The 21,401-nt window shown below is 40.1% G+C and overlaps 1 protein-coding gene across 3 annotated transcripts in view; it reads right to left on the bottom strand.

Moving 5' to 3' along the window:
- The window catches only part of lrrc45 (leucine rich repeat containing 45), a 74,812-nt gene that overhangs the window by 22,342 nt on the left and 31,069 nt on the right, over positions 1-21,401 (bottom strand). Inside the window, exons 1-4 of one of the 3 annotated variants that reach the window (XM_060939438.1) lie at positions 20,457-20,849; positions 15,117-15,411; positions 4,175-4,236; positions 3,851-3,921 (exon numbers count right to left, since the gene is read on the bottom strand). In XM_060939438.1, coding sequence (XP_060795421.1) covers positions 3,851-3,921; positions 4,175-4,236; positions 15,117-15,351 — 368 coding nt within the window. In that variant the 5' untranslated portion in view covers positions 15,352-15,411; positions 20,457-20,849. Of the gene's footprint in view, positions 1-3,850; positions 3,922-4,174; positions 4,237-15,116; positions 15,412-20,456; positions 20,850-21,401 lie in introns of those variants that run through there. The other 2 variants (XM_060939437.1, XM_060939439.1) reach the window with 2 other exon arrangements.

Raw genomic sequence — 21,401 nt, 5'->3', positions numbered from 1 at the left:
TTCGCAAATTTAGGCCATAAAAATAATTTTCCGACACCCAATTATTTTTTTTAGTGGACTGAAAGCTACTGAATCCGAATCACAGACTCCTGATTTTATTACTTTTTTCCTAAAAGAACAATTAATTAATTTAGAGCCCTGTGGCTCTAAATTCTCCGCCATTTTTTTCTTGCCTCGCTGTGACCTAAACCAAGATACTACGTCATGCATGACATGGATGACGTCATTCCCCATTCGCAATGCATTGTGGGATACAAGTTTGCAACCTGAGCGAACAATGGAGCACCTGAGTGTGCACATGAAACACGGAAGACCGGCTACATTAACGAGAAGTGAGAAGAAAAGGAAACACAGGACCAAACTAATAAATATTGGCGATCGGATACATCACTCCTTCAATCAAACTTTAGAGATTTTTTTTCTCTCCTTGGGCTCATGTCTGAAACAGGTGGGTTATACAGGAAATTCACGAGATTATGCTAAAAGTCGAGTTTAGGAAAGTCTATTAGTGGCATTAGAAAGATAGAGGAGGGTTCGTATTTCCAAAACTATTACTTCTGATCACCCTGTTTGGCAAAAAACATGAGCAAACACAAAAATCAAAAAGATGAATGTAACAGGCAAGCAGGATCAATGTCACTTTCATTTTTATTTTTTTAACTGTCACTTAACACAAAACACACTTTTCAGCAGTTTCAAAATAAACTTTGTGCCACTGTACTGACGTGATTTCAGTCACTGCGCACACACAGCACCGGTCTCACGCTCCATTCACAAACTGGCGCTTGACCACACCCACGCTGCCACAGTGAAAAAGAACCGTATACAGTCTTGCTCAACGAAATAAACTGCACAGTATGATAGCGAATCGAGGGGTTGTTCACCAGAAGTTGTGCAATATGGTGTATAGTCTAATTACACACATTTTCGCTCAGCAGTCTTCACCATCACAACAATAGAAAAGGACCTTCTATGTACAGGTGCTGGTCATATAATTAGAATATCATGAAAAAGTTGATTTATTTCAGTAATTCCATTCAAAAAGTGAAACTTGTATATTATATTCATTCATTACACACAGACTGATATTTCAAATGTTTATTTCTTTTAATTTTGATGATTATAACTGACAACTAATGAAAATCCCAAATTCAGTATCTCAGAAAATTAGAATATTACTTAAGACCAATACAAAAAAGGATTTTTAGAAATGTTGGTCAACTGAAAAAGTATGAACATGAAAAGTATGAGCATGTACAGCACTCAATACTTAGTTGGGGCTCCTTTTGCCTGAATTACTGCAGCAATGCGGCGTGGCATGGAGTCGATCAGTCTGTGGCACTGCTCAGGTGTTATGAGAGCCCAGGTTGCTCTGATAGTGGCCTTCAGCTCTTCTGCATTGTTGGGTCTGGCGTATCACATCTTCCTCTTCACAATACCCCATAGATTTTCTATGGGGTTAAGGTCAGGAGAGTTTGCTGGCCAATTAAGAACAGGGATACCATGGTCCTTAAACCAGGTACTGGTAGCTTTGGCACTGTGTGCAGGTGCCAAGTCCTGTTGGAAAATGAAATCTGCATCTCCATAAAGTTGGTCAGCAGCAGGAAGCATTAAGTGCTCTAAAACTTCCTGGTAGACAGCTGCGTTGACCTTGGACCTCAGAAAACACAGTGGACCAACACCAGCAGATGACATGGCACCCCAAACCATCACTGACTGTGGAAACTTTACACTGGACCTCAAGCAACATGGATTCTGTGCCTCTCCTCTCTTCCTCCAGACTCTGGGACCTTGATTTCCAAAGGAAATGCAAACTTTACTTTCATCAGAGAACATAACTTTGGACCACTCAGCAGCAGTCCAGTCCTTTTTGTCTTTAGCCCAGGTGAGATGCTTCCGACGCTGTCTCTTGTTCAAGAGTGGCTTGACACAAAGAATGCGACAGCTGAAACCCATGTCTTGCATACGTCTGTGCGTGGTGGTTCTTGAAGCACTGACTCCAGCTGCAGTCCACTCTTTGTGAATCTCCCCCACATTTTTGAATGGGTTTTGTTTCACAATCCTCTCCAGGGTGCGGTTATCCCTATTGCTTGTACACTTTTTTCTACCACGTTTTCCTTCCCTTCACCTCTCTATTAATGTGCTTGGACACAGAGCTCTGTGAACAGCCAGCCTCTTTAGCAATGACCTTTTGTGACTTACCCTCCTTGTGCAAGGTGTCAATGGTCGTCTTTTGGACAACTGTCAAGTCAGCAGTCTTCCCCATGATTGTGTCGCCTACAGAACTAGACTGAGAGACCATTTAAAGGTCTTTGCAGGTGTTTTGAGTTAATTAGCTGATTAGAGCGTGGCACCAGGTGTCTTCAATATTGGACCTTTTCACAATATTCTAATTTTCTGAGATACTGAATTTGGGGTTTTCATTAGTTGTCAGTTATAATCATCAAACTTAAAAGAAATAAACACTTGAAATATATCAGTCTGTGTGTAATGAATGAATATAATATACAAGTTTCACTTTTTGAATGGAATTACTGAAATAAATCAACTTTTTCATGATATTCTAATTATATGACCAGCACCTGTAAACTATCTAATGCACAGGAATAATATTTACATTGTGAAATCAATACATAATTTGTTATGACTAATGAATATTGGCTAGAATACATTTAATGAAAAAGGGACTTCAACAAGATGAGTGACCAGGCTCAAGTTCGCCTCAAAAAGATATATACCTGGGCTAATTGCAGCATGTTCTTCACTAATTACAATATTTACGATAGGGGGAAACATGCTAACCAGCATTTGATGTGTAGGATCCATTGGCTCAGTCATATTTTCTGTCACAACTTGAGTACTTGCACAACTTGAGAACTTGCAATGCGAATGTTATGATTAGCTCCTCGTCTCGCGGCAAAATGATGTAACTGCCCGGTCAATGAAAACTTGCACATGTGCACACTGGACTTCCTCTCTCTGCTTGACTGTGCGAAGCGCGTGTTCTCATGCACATTACTTGCTAGGGAAGCCCCTCAAAATAAATAACTTCCCAGCCACAGAATGGCCTGTTTTGTTTTGAGATATTACAGAAATAAACATATAATATAATTTTTTTCACACCAAATTTCAGAGGGAACTAAATTTCACTGATTTTATGAAATCGAAAGGGCGTCTTGCTTCAACTTATTATTTCATTACTTTTTGTTCTTTGAACACAATGTGACACAGTGGAGAAACTGGGTTAAGGCATCGTACAGAATTAAAGGATTGTAAGATAAATACAGTACTGTGCAAATGTCTTGGGCACCTTATTTGTTTTTTCATCTGAACTTTGTTATAGATTTCTATTTTATGACTTCTACATTATTGAGCCAGTACAAAAACATTTTAGAGTTTCAAACATTTGTTCTCCAGCACTAAATGTTACAGAAAAAAAGAGTTTCTAGCTGAGTAGCATAAGAGACCACTTTTCAGATTAAAAAAGAAAACATAATGAAGGCTACTGGGTTTTGCTGCAAAATTAAGAAGCAAGTATAACAAAGTGTGCAGAAGAACGCTGGTTCTATAAGATGCTCAGTAAAACCTACAGCTCATTTCCTTATAAAACTGCATTCATTGTACCTGAGAATACTATTAAAAAAAACACAAAAAAAACAAAAAACAAAACAAAAAAACACACCAAAGGGACGTCTCGCATCAAATACTGACTGTTTCATTTATTATGGCTTACTGTTTATAGTATTTTTTAAAATGTTGAAACATTTATTTTTAAGCCATTTTGGTCTACAGCATTTCTTTACATGTGCCTAAGACTTTTGCACAGAACTATACATAACTGTACACTCACCTTTGCAATGTCTTGTTTCTCACTAACAACTTCCCCAAAGCCTCTGTTCCTGCACCTCTTAAGTTGTTTCCCTAATAACACAAAGACACATTTTCTAAGGTGATACCTTTGAATACAAATTGTTCCAGAGCAGCTCAGCTGGGTAAAGGTTGGGTTACTGGGCAGGCCAAACCTTTAGAGACATTGTGACCTCTTTCTTCTCTAAAGAGCTCTTGTACTGAATTTAGGTGTGTTTAGGGTTGCTGAAAATCAAACATTACCTGATGTACACTGACACTATGCTGAGTAAGAGAGCTATTCAATTTTCTAAAATCTAATCCTTACCTTAAGATGCAACAGTTTTACTGTGGTGTTGGAACACAGCCCTTTTAGGAGAAGCTTCGTGCCTGTGATTGACAGCAAAGGTGGCATTGAGTATAAAAGACACAAGACTTGCAGTCTGGATGCATCAAATGTGCTTGACACACTACATGGTTGAATGCAAACGTATCAGATATACTGGACCAATTTCTACTGTAACACAGATTAGCTATGAGTAAAGTTCAGGTAGCACCATATCTAGTATTACCAGATTAATTCATATCACAGAAGGTATTACACTTGCCAGCCACTTTATTAGGAACACCCAGGGGTTAAATTGGGCCGGGGCTGTCCAGGGCTGAGCCCCGGCACATAAGCTCGGAGCGGATGGCATATGATCACGCACACATCGAAAGCAACAAACCCTTTTCACGATTTTCAGTTCTGAATAATTAAATATCGTTTTATTAATCAATGAACCCATGACTTTTATGAGATAGATCATAGTTTTCCTGATAAGACGACCTGTTAAAGCTATTTAGAACAGAACTTGCGATCAGAGATTCTGGTTTCTGGAACACTGCGTGGGTTGCCAATTCCGCTTTTTATAAGCGACTTTGGGGTTTCTTTTTTTGTGAGCTCGCTTTAAAAAAAAAAAATCAGAAGTCGTGGTTTGCGGGTTTTTGGGCTTGTGTTTCAGCGTTGTGACTTATTTATAATTTTCTCCATACACCGTCTCCCCTTTTACCTGCATACGATCCTAATCCATCAGAGGTGCTTGAACGAACTGTCTGTGCATTTGGCGAGTTCAATTTCCATAGTCCCCAGTTATCGACAGAAATTAGCCAGGGGGAAGGGGGAGATGTCAGTTAAAGTTAGCTACTGAGATTGACCAAAAGTTGAGCCTAACGTTGCCTCAAGTCAGCTACCTTTGGCAAACATAAACAAAACACTCGTCTTGTGCTCTAGCCTTAATTAACTGTCGATACAGTCAATTTCACTTTTATACAAGAAGGTTAATAAATTGTTTTGTTGTCTTGGATTTTTAGAGGTCAGCAGCTAAAGGTTAAAAATGAGGAAAGCAAAGAGGAGGACGCTTACAGATTTCTTCAAAAGGTGGGCAGATTATCATATTTTTTATTATTAAAAACAAACTATCAAATAATACTGAAGAGGGGAAAAAATAATACTGATCTAAATATGTTTTTATTTTTAGACAGTATGTGTTTAGCAAAACACATACTGTCTAAAAATAAAAACACAACATATTTAGATCAGTATTATTTTTTCCCCTCTTCAGTATTATTTGATATTTTGTTTTTAATAATAAAAAATATAATAATGATTATGTTCACTGTATTGTTAATATTATTAGTGTTTTATTATTTATTGTTAATATTTAATTTAATGTTAATTTATTATTTATTGTTAATATTATTAGTGTATTATTAGTGTAATTATTATTGTTATTATGTATTCAATTATTTATTTGGCATGTGGTGCTTTTTGTATTGTCTAGAACATGCATAAGATGAGCATATTATAGCAGCAAAATAGAAGCACAATCATTTGAATGCAGCAAAACTTTTGCTGCATTCAAATGATTGTGCTTCTATTTTGCTGCTATAATATGCTCATCTTATGTATGTTCTAGACAATACAAAAAGCACCACATGCCAAATAAATAATTGAATACATAATAATAACAATAATAATAAATGCTTCCAATGTTATAGTGTTGTTTGTATTTGGTTGCATTCACTGCATGAATATATTTGATTGACAATTTGACTGACAGTGTTTTGGCATATTTAACATTTATCCTCCAAAATAAATCAACTGTTTTGGTTTAAGATTGTGCAAGCCTTCAAATTTTCTCACTGAACATTTCTCCTTCACATTTTTCACCTGTAGGCATGTGACAAGATTTAACATGATATTGCTCAACCTACCTCTGTAAAGTCAGCTAACAACTTATTAAAATGCACCAGAATTCAGCAAATAACATGTATGATAATAAAAAACTTCTGGGGGAGGACCCCCAGACCCCCCACTAATCATTTCCTTCAAACCAATGTACAACAACCTGTACAATCTGTTACATTGGCCAACCAATCTACATTCAAACTGCCATAATGTGTAGGGGGGCACTACAAGACACACATATGGCCCTTTTCCACTACCCTTTTTCAGCTCACTTCAGCTCACTTCAGCCCGACACGGCTCGCGTTTCGACTACCAAAAACCGGCACGACTCAGCTCGTTTCAGCCCTGCTTAGCCCCTAAAACTCGCACCGTTTTGGAGTGGGGCTGAAGCGAGCCAAACCGTGCTGACTGAGGTTGGGGGCATGAGCAGACACTCCCCTGTGCACTGATTGGTGAGGAGGAGTGTCCTCACATGCCCACACACGCCCCGCGAGCGCGCTGGGATCTGTAAACACCGTAAACCCGGAAGAAGAAGAATTACGAATTACGAGAATTTCTGAAGCCTTATGCGCCTCGCCTCATCTATACGCTCTTGCCAGTATCTGTTGGCGTTGTCGGTGACAACAAGCCACAGCACCAAGACCAGCAACACTAACGACTCCATGTCCTCCATGTTTATTGTTTACTCTCCGGGTCGTGAGACTACCGCTTAAAAGATCACTGAATCAGTGACATACAGAGCATCGTGGACGAGTTCGCGGAGCGCAAGGCTCGTCGTATGCCCTTCAAATAATGCGCGCAGTAGGCTATTGATGTTTTATTATAAGCCATGTACAGTATGTCACCTAATGTTGTTTTGTTTCTGAGTTACATGTTCGTTTGAAGGACTTAATGTACAAAATAACATAGTTGCACCCCGTAGTGTTGAAATTGGTAAACACAGTGCATTCAGTGAGGTTTGCACCGCCCTCCTTTTATTTCTGACTCTTCCTGTCACCGTTGCAACCTCTGAGCGCTCATTCGTATGCCCTTCAAATAATGTGCGCAGTATAGGCTATTGATGTTTTATTATGAGCCATGTACAGTATCCTAATGTTTTTTGTTTCTGAGTTACATGTTCGTTTGAAGGACTTGATGTACTAAATAACATAGTTGCACCCGGTAGTGTTGAAATTGGTAAACACCGCAGTTGCGGACATTTTGTAGCCTAAAACGATGTTATGATAAGCTTTAATAAAGTGCCCGGTCATTTGCCCCGCCCCCGGCCCGGCTCTGACTTGTTCCGCCACTGTCACTGATGTCACTGTTTGCGCTGCTTAACGACATCACGTGACGTCCACCCACTTTCGCTAACTCCACCCAATGTGTCCACCCACTTCCAGCCAGCACGGTTCAGCGCGGTTGTAGTCGAAATGCAACTCCAACAGCCCCACTCAGCTCGACTCGGCACGGCACGGCTCAGCCGCGTTTGTAGTGGAAAAGCGGCAATAGGCCTACAACACACAGATAAGGTGTATATCTCTGTGCAATATGATATGGTTATCAAATTAGAGGGTTATTTTCCAAAAAGTATATTGGGGCAGGGCGGCGGGGGCAGGGGCGGGTACGAGGCAGAGCCCCCCCACATAACCAATCCCAATTTAACCCCTGGGAACACCCATCCACCTGCTGTTTTATGCAGTTATCTAATCAGCAGTACAATGCATAAAATCAAGCCAAGAAGCCTTTATTTGTCACACATACACTCAAGCACAGAGTGAAATTCCTCCTTTGCATTTAACCCATCTAAAGCAGTGAACACACACACGAGTAATGAGCATGCATGCACATACACACGTGGGTAATGAGCGTACAGGGTTTCCCATACATAGACCATTGCGTGGCGCAGCGCCACACAATGGATTCCTAGTACCACACAATCAGACTCGCGATTTTGGAAAAAAAAATTCCGTTGCGTATCGTTCTGTTCATTCATAGTGCTCTTTCTTTTCGTTCGCGCGCGCGCACACAGAGACAGACGGAGAGGCGTGCTAATTAAAAATAACCAGGGATGAGAATTTTCTGCCGATCGGCGGATTTCCGACTTCAGACCAAAATGATCGTTTTTGAGATCGATGTAAATCCATTGAGAAATTCTGGGAGGGGGGGGGGGGGTTATGGTTAACGATCTGTGGTCAGCTTATAACGCAGACATCCCAAGTGTCCCGGAAGTTCCGGGAGTCTCCCGCATATTGGTCGTGGCTCCCTGATGCCCGCACATTGGAGAATATCTCCCGGAATCTAGAGCAAGCGAGCAAGCGCGTGCACGCGAAACATTAACGTCTGCCTCGCGCATATGACGGAGTGCGCGAGGGAGCGCGAGAGAGAGCGCATGCTAGACAAAGAGCATCCTGATTGGGTTACTCAGCAAAATAAGCCAATCAGCTTTCAGTGTGGGCGGGCTTCTCTTTTCACGAGGACCGAATCTTTCAGAGTCAGTGCAGCCTACAGGATCAGCATGGCAGAGAGAGAGAGAGCGCGCGCCCCAAAAAACCAAAATACAAAACCCACTTCACCTCAGATTACACAAAAGAATCTCCCTGTCTAATAATCTCCCTGTCTAATAAGGGTCAACAATAATGACAGTTTCGCGTGATGTACTGTTTGCAGCAGTGATTTCAGCATTGCCCATGGTGGCTTAAATGATTGTAAAGGACATGTTGAGGTGAGGAGTGTCATTTCATGTGCATTATATTTAGGTCTACAACAGGCTGGCATGAAAAGACCAAACTTACTGAAGATTTCCGTAAAGTAACAATGTATGAATATACATCATATATATCACATATATCAAATACACGTCATATACAAGTGTGTATCTTTTATAAATGGGGTTAGCTTATCTAATGTAGCATGTTGGGGAGAATCATAGTATCATATCTATCTCATCTCATCTCATTATCTCTAGCCGCTTTATCCTGTTCTACAGGGTCGCAGGCAAGCTGGAGCCTATCCCAGCTGACTACGGGCGAAAGGCGGGGTACACCCTGGACAAGTCGCCAGGTTATCACAGGGCTGACACATAGACACAGACAACCATTCACACACACATTCACACCTACGGTCAATTTAGAGTCACCAGTTAACCTAACCTGCATGTCTTTGGACTGTGGGGGAAACCGGAGCACCTGGAGGAAACCCACGCGGACACGGGGAGAACATGCAAACTCTGCACAGAAAGGCCCTCGCTGGCCACGGGGCTCGAACCCAGACCTTCTTGCTGTGAGGCGACAGCGCTAACCACTACACCACCGTGCCGCCGTATCATATCTATATTTCTGATAAAATTTTAGGTATGATACCGTGTATAACTCTCCTACTTATTGCCCATTTCACAGGGGGACGAAATTGCTGGCATGTGCTGCGTGGGAGCGTCTGCCCAAACTTTAGTCTGAGATGAACTTATAGTTTTTGATTTAAAAAAAAAAATTCCAATATGTAATGCCCATTGTACATGCCTGTTCTTTAATTCAAAATCACCATCTTGATCTTAAAATTGACCATATGGTATCTGTATTACATTACACAACATCCTGTCCAGGTAAAACCTAGTACACACAACAGTTGAAAGGGAAGTGATAATTGATGTTGAATGTTGCCTGCTTAATATGCAAGACCTCCTACTACCATGATAACATCAGAAGAAAGCTTAAGAGAATTATATGATAGAACTTTTTTCTGGTTTGCACTTCATTTTAAAGGATTAGAGTATTCAAAGACATGAATAGCAAAAATGCAGAAATATAATACTGTAGAGCTCGTTTATATTAAAAGGTGCATTGATTTTTTGAAATCATCAAATGTGAATTGATTAAAAAATATAGCTGCAAGCAGCAATGTGGGGGCCAAGCAGTATAGGTGCGATGGATTCGTCTTGACCCAAGGATTCCAGAGATAGTTGAATTTTGTTTCTACCCAAAAAGCATCATGAGATATGAGCCAAAAGTCATTTTCCCTATTTATAGCGCCCCCTAGCGGCCAATTTGTTCCAAATGTTTTGTGGGCCTTTTTGGAGGAGTGTGGCATAATGCCACCAAGTTTCGTTAAGATACACCAAAGGGCGGCCAAGATATGAGCACACTTCCTGTTTCGCGTCTGCGCAGCCAATTTTGATTGGCTGCCATGGCAAAACGCTTATGAAATTCAAAACACTGAGCATAACTTTTGTGCGGCTTGGTCCACTTATCCTACATACCAAGTCTGGGAAAAATTGGTCAAAAATTGAGGGAGGAGAAGCATTTTAATTGATTTTCATAAAATTCAAAATGGCGGGAAAACTATCTTGGCGACAAATGACGTCATAGGGTGCGTTGGATTCGGCATGGCCCAAGGATTCCAGTGATACCAAGTTTTTGAAAATCGGACATACGGTTCAAAAGTTACAAGCAGAAATGTACTTGAAACTTTCACCTGCTGGTGGCGCTAGAGGGTTGGGGTGGGGACATTAAAATTTCTTGAAGGCAATCATGAGACTGTCTAGAATGTGGGTGCAAACCACTTTTTTGGGAAAATCCGACTAAATTTGCAGAAGGAGAAGCATTTTATTGATTTTCACAAAATCCAAAATGGCGGACATTCTATTCTGGTGGACATGACGTAACAGGGTGCGTTGGATTCGTCTTGGCCCAAGGATTCTAGGGATACCAAGTTTTTGACAATCGGGCGTACGGTTCAAAAGTTACAAGCAGAAACGTACCTCAAATTTTGACCTGTTGGTGGCGCTAGAAGGTTTGAGTTGGGGATCTGGATTTTTTTGTGGGGAGTCCTGGGATAGACTAGAATCTGTGTGAAAATTTTGAAAACATTCCTATGAAGGGTTGCCGAGATATGAGCTCACTTCCTGTGTGGCGACTTTTGGGACGCCTTTGATTGGCTGTCACGGCCAAACGATAAGAGATATCAAAAATCTTTGCATGTTTTGTGTGAGGCTCAGTCCAAAGATGTTATATACCAAATTAGAGAAAAATTGGTCAAGAATTGAGGGAGGAGTAGCATTTTTAGTGTTTTTGACAAAATTCAAAATGGCAGGAAAACTATCCGGCGGAAAATGACGTCATAGGGTGCGTTGGATTCGTCTTGGCCCAAGGATTCCAGTGATACCAAGTTTTTGACAATCGGGCGTACGGTTCAAAAGTTACAAGCAGAAACGTACCTCAAATTTTGACCTGTTGGTGGCGCTAGAAGGTTTGAGTTGGGGATCTGGATTTTTTTGTGGGGAGTCCTGGGATAGACTAGAATCTGTGTGAAAATTTGAGCATTTTCCTACGTACGGTTCTATGGGCTGCCATAGACATCCCTAAGGAGAAAGTTGAATTGGGTATAATAATAATAAGAAAACCTACAAACACATTAGGGGCCTTCACCAGCTTCGCTGCTTGGCCCCCAACAAGTCTCTTGTACCATATTAATCATTTTCACCTGGTAGTCCACCAAGAAGGGGAATTTATTTCCAAATACATTGCAACTTTTTGCTGATAAAATTAATGGTTTTGGGGTTAAAAAAAAAAAGCCAAAAATCATTAGCTCCCTGCCCCTGGGCCCCACTGGGTGCCTGCAGCCCCCAAACCCCCGGCTTTTTTCAGACTTTAATATTTTTCCATTCTCATCCCTGAATAACGCAGCCTTCCCGATTCGCCTTCCGACCCCTTATTTTAAAAGGTAGCCTACGTCGTGCTCGTGATGAGCTTTATCATAGCCTTCTTGGCTTACAGGAAACGGACATCCCTGAGTCAGGCTATAAACCAATTTTGATGCATACAGTAGCAGCTTGACGCGAGGAACCGGCCTTATTGCATTATCCTGTTTATCCCGCTTCAGCATTCATGCAAGCAGGGGCGCCGCTAGAAATCTTGGGCCCTATGAAAGATTACAATTTAGGGCCCCCCGGTAAAATTTTCAAGCTCAAGCAACTGAATTTGAAGTCTGTTTTTGGCTGGCACTTTTACTTTACTACGCGTGTGATCAGCTACCTAGCAAGTTTAGGTGATACAATTATTTGGTATATGAACATTTTAAATGCAGAACTGTCAGAATTAGACTGAATAGACTGTTGCCTTAAAATGAACATTCCATGATATATATGGAAGATATATATATATATATATATATTTTTTTTTTTTTTTTCCTTTTATGAGCAACTATTATTAGGCCACTCAGTAGCCTATGGAGTTCATTCAATCCAAATGTTTGTGTTGAGAGAAATTGCATGCATCACTGTATCAGTATGGATTTATAACATTCTGTATGCACATTATGGATACTCCAGAGCCCTCCAGCAAACATCATCAATAATCAGGATTAAAAAATGTATTCCTTTGTTTCCTCCATTTATTGACTTATTGTATGTGATCAAATCTATGCCTTGATGAATAACTACACTAGTTTTTTGATACAATCACATACACTGCAAGAAATCCACTAAGTGTTTTTGGTTTCTTTTAGGCATCACACATTTATTAGAAAACACAGCAAATGTTCAAATATTCAAGTTAAATACCTAGCAACAGTATCAATAAATCCACACATGAACAATAGCAATGATATCTATGACCACAGCTAATGTGCAAAATATTAAAGTTAAATACTTAACAATATCAACAAATCCACACATGAACAATGGCAAAACATCTAGACTTAATTATACAATAAAGATACCTATGAAAAAAGGTGATTTTTTTTTCACACACAGTGTGATATCCGGACTTCATAATTTATCACACCTGCTCCTGCTTAGCAACTTCTAGAATGTACACCTCTGTTGCGCGCAGAGAGAAACTGACAGCTGCTCTAAACTGCGCTAATCCCGCTCCCAGAATCAGACTGTACCATTAGTAAAAAGGGTGGAGGGGTGAAATGACAATATCATAAATAATTCAAGAAAAATGTTATAGCAAATCATAACCATGTATAATTTGCATATTTTAACAGATGAAATGAAATATTTTATTTCAAAAACTTACACAAGGCAATACTATTAAAATAATATTAATATCCCTCACAGGGCCCCCCTGTCAGTGCCAGGCCCTTAGAATCGTCCTAACTTTCCCCCCCTAGCGGCGCCCCTGCATGCAAGTTTATTAATAATGGCTTGACATTCACAATAAATAAGGATTTCCCACTAGCCTAAATAAAATGTTATACTCGCAGGGATGCCTAGTTGATGCTATCTGAAGCATAAAATCTGAATATTTTAAGAAACAGCTTTATTAGCTTTATTGGCGAAGTAGCTAAACCATCACTGCACTGGATTTCTCAGCTATGAATAGGGTAAGCACATAGAAATTCAGTATTCCTTTATTTTTTTGATGTAATGGAAATTTAGTGCTTTGATGAAGAAAATGTACTTTATCCATAGATTAAAACAGACCTCAGGAATAGGCTCCAAGGGGAACACCTGGCAGCCTGCTTACGAATCTCCATAAATGGTCCTGAACCCAATGACTTCCCTTACGATAGGGCACTTGAATTTTTTTTCAGGAAGCCATGCAGAATTAAATGCTCTGATAGGGCATGCAGGCTTTGCACCAATTAGGGTAATGCTTTTTCATTATTGTTAGTTGCCTTGGTGTTACCTTAAGTGGTTTCTTGCATCTAATTATGATATTTTATTATTATTTTGTTACATTATACTATTTATTTCATTTTAGTATTGGTTGAAGTAAGTGTTGAGTTCAATATTTAAAATAAAAACCTCCAGCTTGTTTTTTGCGATTTATTCCTTGAATGTCAACTAAAGAATGATTGAAAGATTGCCACCAAAAAGGCAAAAAACTAAACTTTAACTTCAGTTTTGGTGAGTAATTTTCATAAATTTAAAAGACATGTTTTCCACCAACATCAAGCCCAGCAAACTAATGGCCTGCCCTGTAATGTAAAGTTGGGTCGAGGAATGAAACCAGGCAGGGTTCTGGGGAAAATTGTTTTAGCTGTCTTCTCTTAAAGAACTTAAAAGAATTTAGATTGAACTGAATAATCTCAAATGCTTCTTGTAGCTTTAAAATAGTCCCAGCAGGTGACTCTGAAGAAAAATACTGTGTGTTTGAACACCGCCCGCTGTAAACACTTTGCATACACCCCAATGACCGACTCCACCGACCGCTACGACACCACCGCACACGATTCCCTCATCGGCACAGTGGAGCACCACAAATTGCTACCTGGTCTGTGGGAAACACTGGTGTACACGCACACACACACACACACGCACACACACACTAGTGAGCAATGAGCGTATACACACACACACTGGGCAGTTATGCTACAGTTGGGGGTTAGGTGCCTACGGTCAATTTAGAGCCACCAATTAGCCTAACCTGCATGTCTTTGGACTGTGTGGGAAACCAGAGCACCTGGAGAAAACCCACGCAGACACGGAGAGAACATGCAAACTCCACACAGAAAGGGCCCCGTCATCCGCTGGGCTCAAACCGAGAACCTTCTTGCTGTGAGGCAACAGTGCTAACCACTACACTACCATGATGCCCATGATTTTGTATCATGAAGATACAAATCAAGAGCTTCAATTAATGTTCACTTCAAACATCACGATGGGAAAAACTGTGATCTCAAAGTGTGACTTTCAATGTGGCATGGGTGTTGGTGCCAGATGGACTGGTTTGAGTATTTCAGAAACTGCTGATTTCCTGGGGTTTTCACACACAACAGTCTCCACAGTTTACACAGAATGGTGAAAAAAAAAAAACACCAAGTGAGCGACAGGTCTGTGGGTGGAAACGCCTTGTTGGCAAGAGAGGTCCGAGGAAAATGGTCAGATTGGCTCAAGCTGCCAGGAAGGTTATAGTAACTCATAAGTCTTTACAACCGTGGTGAGCAGAAAAGCATCTCAGCATGCGACAGCAGTAGACCACATTGGGTTCCACTCCTGCCAGCCAAGAACAGGAATCTTAGAATCAAGAACAAGTTCTTATTAAAGTGGCTAGTGAGTGTATATCTATTGCTGATCACATTTAGTTCATAGCATCTTCACTTCATTACCACTCACCTTCCTCGCTAAGCATGCAGTCGCTGAGGATGAGCTCAGTGAACAGTGTATCTTTCTGCAGTGTCTTGCCCAACATGGAGCAGGTCTCCACTGTCAGATTCTGGCCACTCAGGTCCAGTTTGGTGACACCGGCGACAGCCCAGACCTCCTGCAGCTGAGCCAGGACAGACTCCTGGGGCTCCACGCCTGCTTCCTTACACAGATGCTGGTAGGTTCGTCTGAAACCCTCCATCATTGAATGAGGACAAGCGTCTCAGTGTGCGTGTCTCATTCACTTTTGTACCCACAAACGGTGCTGCAGAAAAAGAGGAAAAAAAAAAAAAAAGACATGGAATATTTTGATGGCATTGTCCCTTCCCACCACTTCTTTACATGATCACTCAGGTTTGATTGCATTTGAGTGACAGCCTCTTGGTGGTGTCACATTCTTACTCTCCATTTTATTCATATATACCCTTTTAAATCACTACAGGATAAGAGCATACCTAATGTTCTGTTCTACTCTTTTCTCTCTCTCCCCCCCACATTCTTTTTGTTAATGTGTTTTTATTTCAAGTTCAAACAATGCAAACACACAAACAGTAATGGCCAATTTTTTTTAATTAAAAATAGATAGATAGATAGATAGATAGATAGATAGATAGATAGATAGATAGATAGATAGATAGATAGATAGATAGTGTTGATATAATATACACACAAAGTTAACAGTTATATATCATATTTGGATACATGGCTTACACTTGTGTTCAAAATAATAGCAGTCCAACACAACTAACCAGATCAATCACTGTTTTTGGTGGAAATTATATTACTACATGGCAAATAATTTACCAGTAGGTGTAGTAGAGTCATAGAAAACCAACAGACCCAACATTCATGATATGCATGCTCCTGAGTCTGTGTAATTGAATAATTAAGTGAAAGGGACGTGTTCAAAATAATAGCAGTGTGGAGTTCAATTAGTGAGATCATTCATTCTGTGAAAAAACAGATGTCAATCAGGTGGCCCTAATTTAAGGATGAAGCCGGCACATGTTGTACATCCATTTCTCTCTGAAAACCTGAGAAACATGGGTCGTTCCAGACATTGTTCAGAAGAACAGCGTGCTTTGATTAAAACGTTGATTGGAGAGGTAAAACATATACTGTAAAGAAGTGCAGAAAATGATGGGCTGCTCAGCTAAAATGATCTCCAGTGCTTTAAAATGGACAGCAAAACCAGAGAGACGTGGAAGAAAACAGAAGACTACCATTCGAATGGATTGAAGAATAGCCAGAATGGCAAAGACTCAGCCAGTGATCAGCTCCAGGGTGATCAAAGACGGTCTGAAGTTACCTGTGAGTACTGTGACAATTAGAAGATGCCTGTGTGAAGCTAATCTATCGGCAAGAAGCCCCCGCAAAGTTCCACTGTTAAAAAAAAAAAAAGATGTGCTGAAGAGGATACAATTTGCCAAAGAACACATCGACTGGCCTAAAGAGAAATGGAAAAACATTTTGTGGACTGATGAAAGTAAAATTGTTCTTTTTGGGTCCTAGGGCCGCAGACAGTTTTTCAGACGACCCCCAAACACTGAATTCAAGCCACAGTACACTCTGAAGACAGTGAAGCATGGTGGTGCAAGCATCATGATATGGGAATGTTTCTCTTACTGTGGTGTTGGGCCAATTTATCGCATACCAGGGATCATGGATCAGTTTGCATATATCAAAATACTTGAAGAGGTCATGTTGCCTTATGCTGAAGAGGAAATGCCCTTGAAATGGGTGTTTCAACAAGACAACGACCCCAAACACACCAGTAAGCGAGCAGCATCAGGGTTCAAGACCAACAAAATGAAAGTTATGGAGTGGCCAGCCCAATCCCCAGACCTTAATCCGATAGAAAACTTGTGGGGTGACATCAAAAATGCTGTTTCTGAGGCAAAACCAAGAAATGCAGAGGAATTGTGGAATGTTGTCAAATCATCCTGGGCTGGAATACTTGTTCACAGGTGCCAGAAGTTCTCAGAAACTGTGGTTATACAACTAAATATTAGTTTAGTGATTCACAGGAATACTAAATCTTTAAGATTTTTTCAGTTTATACAGTAAATATTTGGAGTTTGTAATGAAAAATGCAGACACTTATTTTTTTGAACAGCCCAATGTTCCTTTTTCTTCATTTTCTGTAAAGTAATTAAAATATTCATACATTTTTCTTCATGTTTTGATGTAGAATATAATGTGCAGTGTTCCCAATGCATGGAAATAAAAACTATTATAAGGATTTTGAGCTTTACTCACGTTTTTAAACACACTGCTATTATTTTGAACACAACTGTATGTACAAAAATAATTTCATTAAGTCCTTGAAGAAAGCTATAGCAGCTGACCAGTTATTGATTGATTGTGGTGTGGCTTTATGAAATCTAGCTGTAGCACGCTCCAAAATCAAAACATCCAAAAAGTAGGAACGCCAGACAGATGACAGATGAATATCAGGTTCAAACAAACCTTTTAAAATTGTCTTTTTTGAAGTGGTCATAGCCACTGCCATTAATATCCTTTTCTGTTGTAAACTAAGCATTAAACTAGAGTCATCTGCTAGTAAAGGTAAACCTGGGCATAAAAGGATATCAATCATTTAAAAATTTTGAAAGTGCTTTAACCACATATTTCCACAACTTCACAATGGAATAGCATTCCTCAAACATACGCATCCCCAGTAGAACCTGTACTGCATTTATTACAAAATTTGTAATTTGACAGTTTCATAAAAAAAAAAAAGCTCTGCATGGTGTTACGTAGACCCTATGGGCAAACTTAAAGTGTATTAACTGATGAGCCAGACATTTGGATGATGAGAAAATATTGCTCCAGACAGTTTCTCAGTGAAGTTCCACACTACGTGCGTCAAATTCCCTGAACCAAACTGAAACAGTGCCTATGTCACGACATTTAAGTGTAGCAAATAAATCATACAAATAAGACACCAAACCCCTGGTTGATTTAAATTTCTGCAGGTGTTCAAGGAGGGGATGATTATCTAAGTGGCTATCCCATGGAACACCATATGCCCTAAACACAGAGTGTAGCCTAAGATATAAGAAATAAGATGTACCAGGGAGAGAGGAGGAGTTGCAAAGGTCCTGAAAGGAGCGTAAACCATCAGGAGTTGAAAATATCATTCAGAGCATGAACATTTTTATCTGACCAAGAAGGAAAAACAAAAGGTTTAGAGCCTGTTAAGAGATGGTTGTTGTGCCATAAGAGAGGATCTATGAAATTTGTCGTAATACCCAAGGAACTTGCAGGATTGTTTCCATACAGTGGTTCTTGAAAGTTTGCGAACCCTTTAGAATTTTCTATATTTCTGCATAAATGAGACCTAAAACATCAGATTTTCACACAAGTCCTAAAAGTAGATAAAGAGAACCCAGTTAAACAAATGAGACAAAAATATTATACTTGGTCATTTGTTTATTGAGGAAAATTATCCAATATTACATATCTTTGAGTGGCAAAAGTATGTGAACCTTTGCTTTCAGTATCTGGTGTGACCCCCTTGTGCAGCAATAACTGCAACTAAACATTTCGGGTAACTGTTGATCAGTCCTGCAAACTGGCTTGGAGGAATTTTAGCCCATTCAGTTCATGGACAGATGTCCTGACATTTTCCTTTAGAATTTGCTAGCATAATTCAGAATACATTGTTCCATCAATGATGGCAAGCTGTCCTGGCCCAGATGCAGCAAAACAGGCCCAAACCATGATACTACCACCACCATGTTTCACAGATGGGATAAGGTTCTTATGCTGGAATGCAGTGTTTTCCTTTCTCCAAACATAACGCTTCTCATTTAAACCAAAAAGTTCTATTTTGGTCTCATCTATCCACAAAACATTTTTCCAATGGCCTTCTGGCTTGTCCATGTGACCTTTAGTAAACTGCAGATGAGCAGCAGTGTTCTTTTTGGAGAGCAGTGGCTTTCTCCTTGCAGCCCTCCCATGCACACCATTGTTGTTCAGTGTTCTCCTGATGGTGAACTCATGAACATTAGCCAATGTGAGAGAGAGAGAGAGAGAGAGAGGCCTTCAGTTGCTTAGAAGTTACCCTGGGGTTCTTTGTGACCTCGTCGACTATTACATGCCTTACTCTTGGCGTGATCTTTGTTGGTCAACCACTCCTGGGGAAGGTAACAATGGTCCTGAGTTTCCTCCATTTGTACACAATCTGTCTGACTGTGGATTGGAGGAGTCCAAACTCTTTAGAGATGGTTTTGTAACCTTTTCCAGCCTGATGAGCATCAACAACGCTTTTCTGAGGTCCTCAGAAATCTCCTTTGTTCGTGCCATGATACACTTACACAAGCGTGTTGTGAAGATCAGACTTTGATAGATCCCTGTTCTTTAAATAAAACAGGGTGCCCACTCACACCTGATTTCAATCAATGGGATGACAAACACCTGACTCTAATTTCACCTTCAAATTAACTACTAATCCTAAAGGTTCACATACTTTTGCCACTCACAAATAAGTAATATTGGATAATTTTCCTCAATAAATAAATGACCAAGTATAATATTTTTGTTTCATTTGTTTAACTGGGTTCTCTTTATCCACTTTTAGGACTTGTGTGAAAATCTGATGTTTTAGGTCATATTTATGCAGAAATATAGAAAATTCTAAAGGGTTCACAAACTTTCAAGCACCACTGTATCTGATGGTAGAGTCAGTGCAGCAAGACTGGCCAGATTTTATATATTTCTGCTCCTTTTACTTCAAGAGTTATTGATTCAAATCTCTCCTGTTGCTTTTACAGACCATTATTTAGTTTTAATGGAGCTTTTTTTTTTATCTCCCACTGGAAATCCAAAGTCCTTTCGGCATTTTAATGTTATTACATGATCTTAACTTTCGTGAAAATTTAAACTATTTTGGACCTAATGGAGATCTAGGAAGGACACCTTTCCTTCACTTACTCAGTGGTGGGAGGTAGAAAAGGCTCAAATTAGAGTTTTCTGTCAGCAGTACTCATCCAATTCCACAACTAATATCAAGAGAGCTGTCCAGAAACTGCACAAACTCTCTATTTCACAAACTGATCAGCAAAAAAATGATGAATTAAACTTCAAAAGACAGGTACTCAACTCTCTCCTGCAAGACAGAGCTAAAGGAGTATTAGTCCGAGCACATTTTACCAGACTTCAAGAGATGGATACACCAACCTCCTTTTTTAATTTGGAGAAGTCTGCTGTTCAGAAGAAACACAAATGGTCTGTTTTCATCTCCCAAATGGAAACATAACTACAGACCCAGCTGAGATGAAGTATGCAGTGAACTTTTATACAGACCTGTTCAGAGCAGACAGCTGCAATGTGGACTCTGCTGCAGAGCTTCTGTAGGGGCTTCCTCAGCTGAGCTTAGAAGACCAGAACACACTGAATGCAGGAATAACTTTGGATGAACCGATTGCTGCAGTGTCTCAGATAGCACTAGGCAAGACTCCAGGACTAGATGGTCTTCCTTCAGACTTTTTTTTTTTTTAACACTTCTGGGCAATACTGGGACGGGACCTTTTGGCCGTTGTTAAAGAGTGTTTTAAAAAAGGGAAACTTCCAGCTTCCTGTAGGTGAGCAGTTCTCTCACTGCTGCCTAAGAAGGGAGACTTAGCCCTTTTAAAAAAAATGGAGACCTGTAGCTCTTTTATGTACAGACCATAAGATCCTTTCTAAGGTTTTATCAAATAGATTAAATATTTTATTGAGTTGTTGATTAGTGCAGATCAGTCTTACTGTATCCCGGACAGATCAATGTTTGATAATTTATTTTTAATACGAGATGTATTTGATGTCTGTAAATTGTGCAATGTCAACGTCAGCATCATATCTGTTGAAAGCTTTTGATTGTGTAGATCATGGTTTTCTCTTTTCTACCCTGCAGGCTTTTGGCATTGGGGGGAGGTTTTTTTAATCTTGGGTGAAACTGCTGTATACCGAGGCTTGTTGTTTAGTGAAGGTAGGGGGAGGGTTGAGCTGCCCTGTGCCAGTTAGGAGAGGGATCAAACAGGGCTGCCCCATCTCAGGCCAGCTCTACAGTACTGTCATAGGCCCTGTAGTCTGCTCCTCAGCCTATGTCTACCAGAGCTAGCTCAGAGCCACTCTAGTTGTATCAGCTTATGCAGATAATGTCAGTGTTCTTATCCAAGATCAGAGAGACATCCAAGAACTTAAAGAAAGCTTGGCTGTGTATGAAAAGGCTTCCTCCACCAAGGTCAACTGGGATAAATGTGAAGCCTG

This window comes from Neoarius graeffei, chromosome 14, assembly GCF_027579695.1.
Source record: "Neoarius graeffei isolate fNeoGra1 chromosome 14, fNeoGra1.pri, whole genome shotgun sequence".
In the NCBI taxonomy this organism is placed as follows: domain Eukaryota; kingdom Metazoa; phylum Chordata; class Actinopteri; order Siluriformes; family Ariidae; genus Neoarius; species Neoarius graeffei.
The sequence above is the reverse complement of the archived record's forward strand: the minus strand, read 5'-3'. Positions and strand labels throughout refer to the sequence as shown.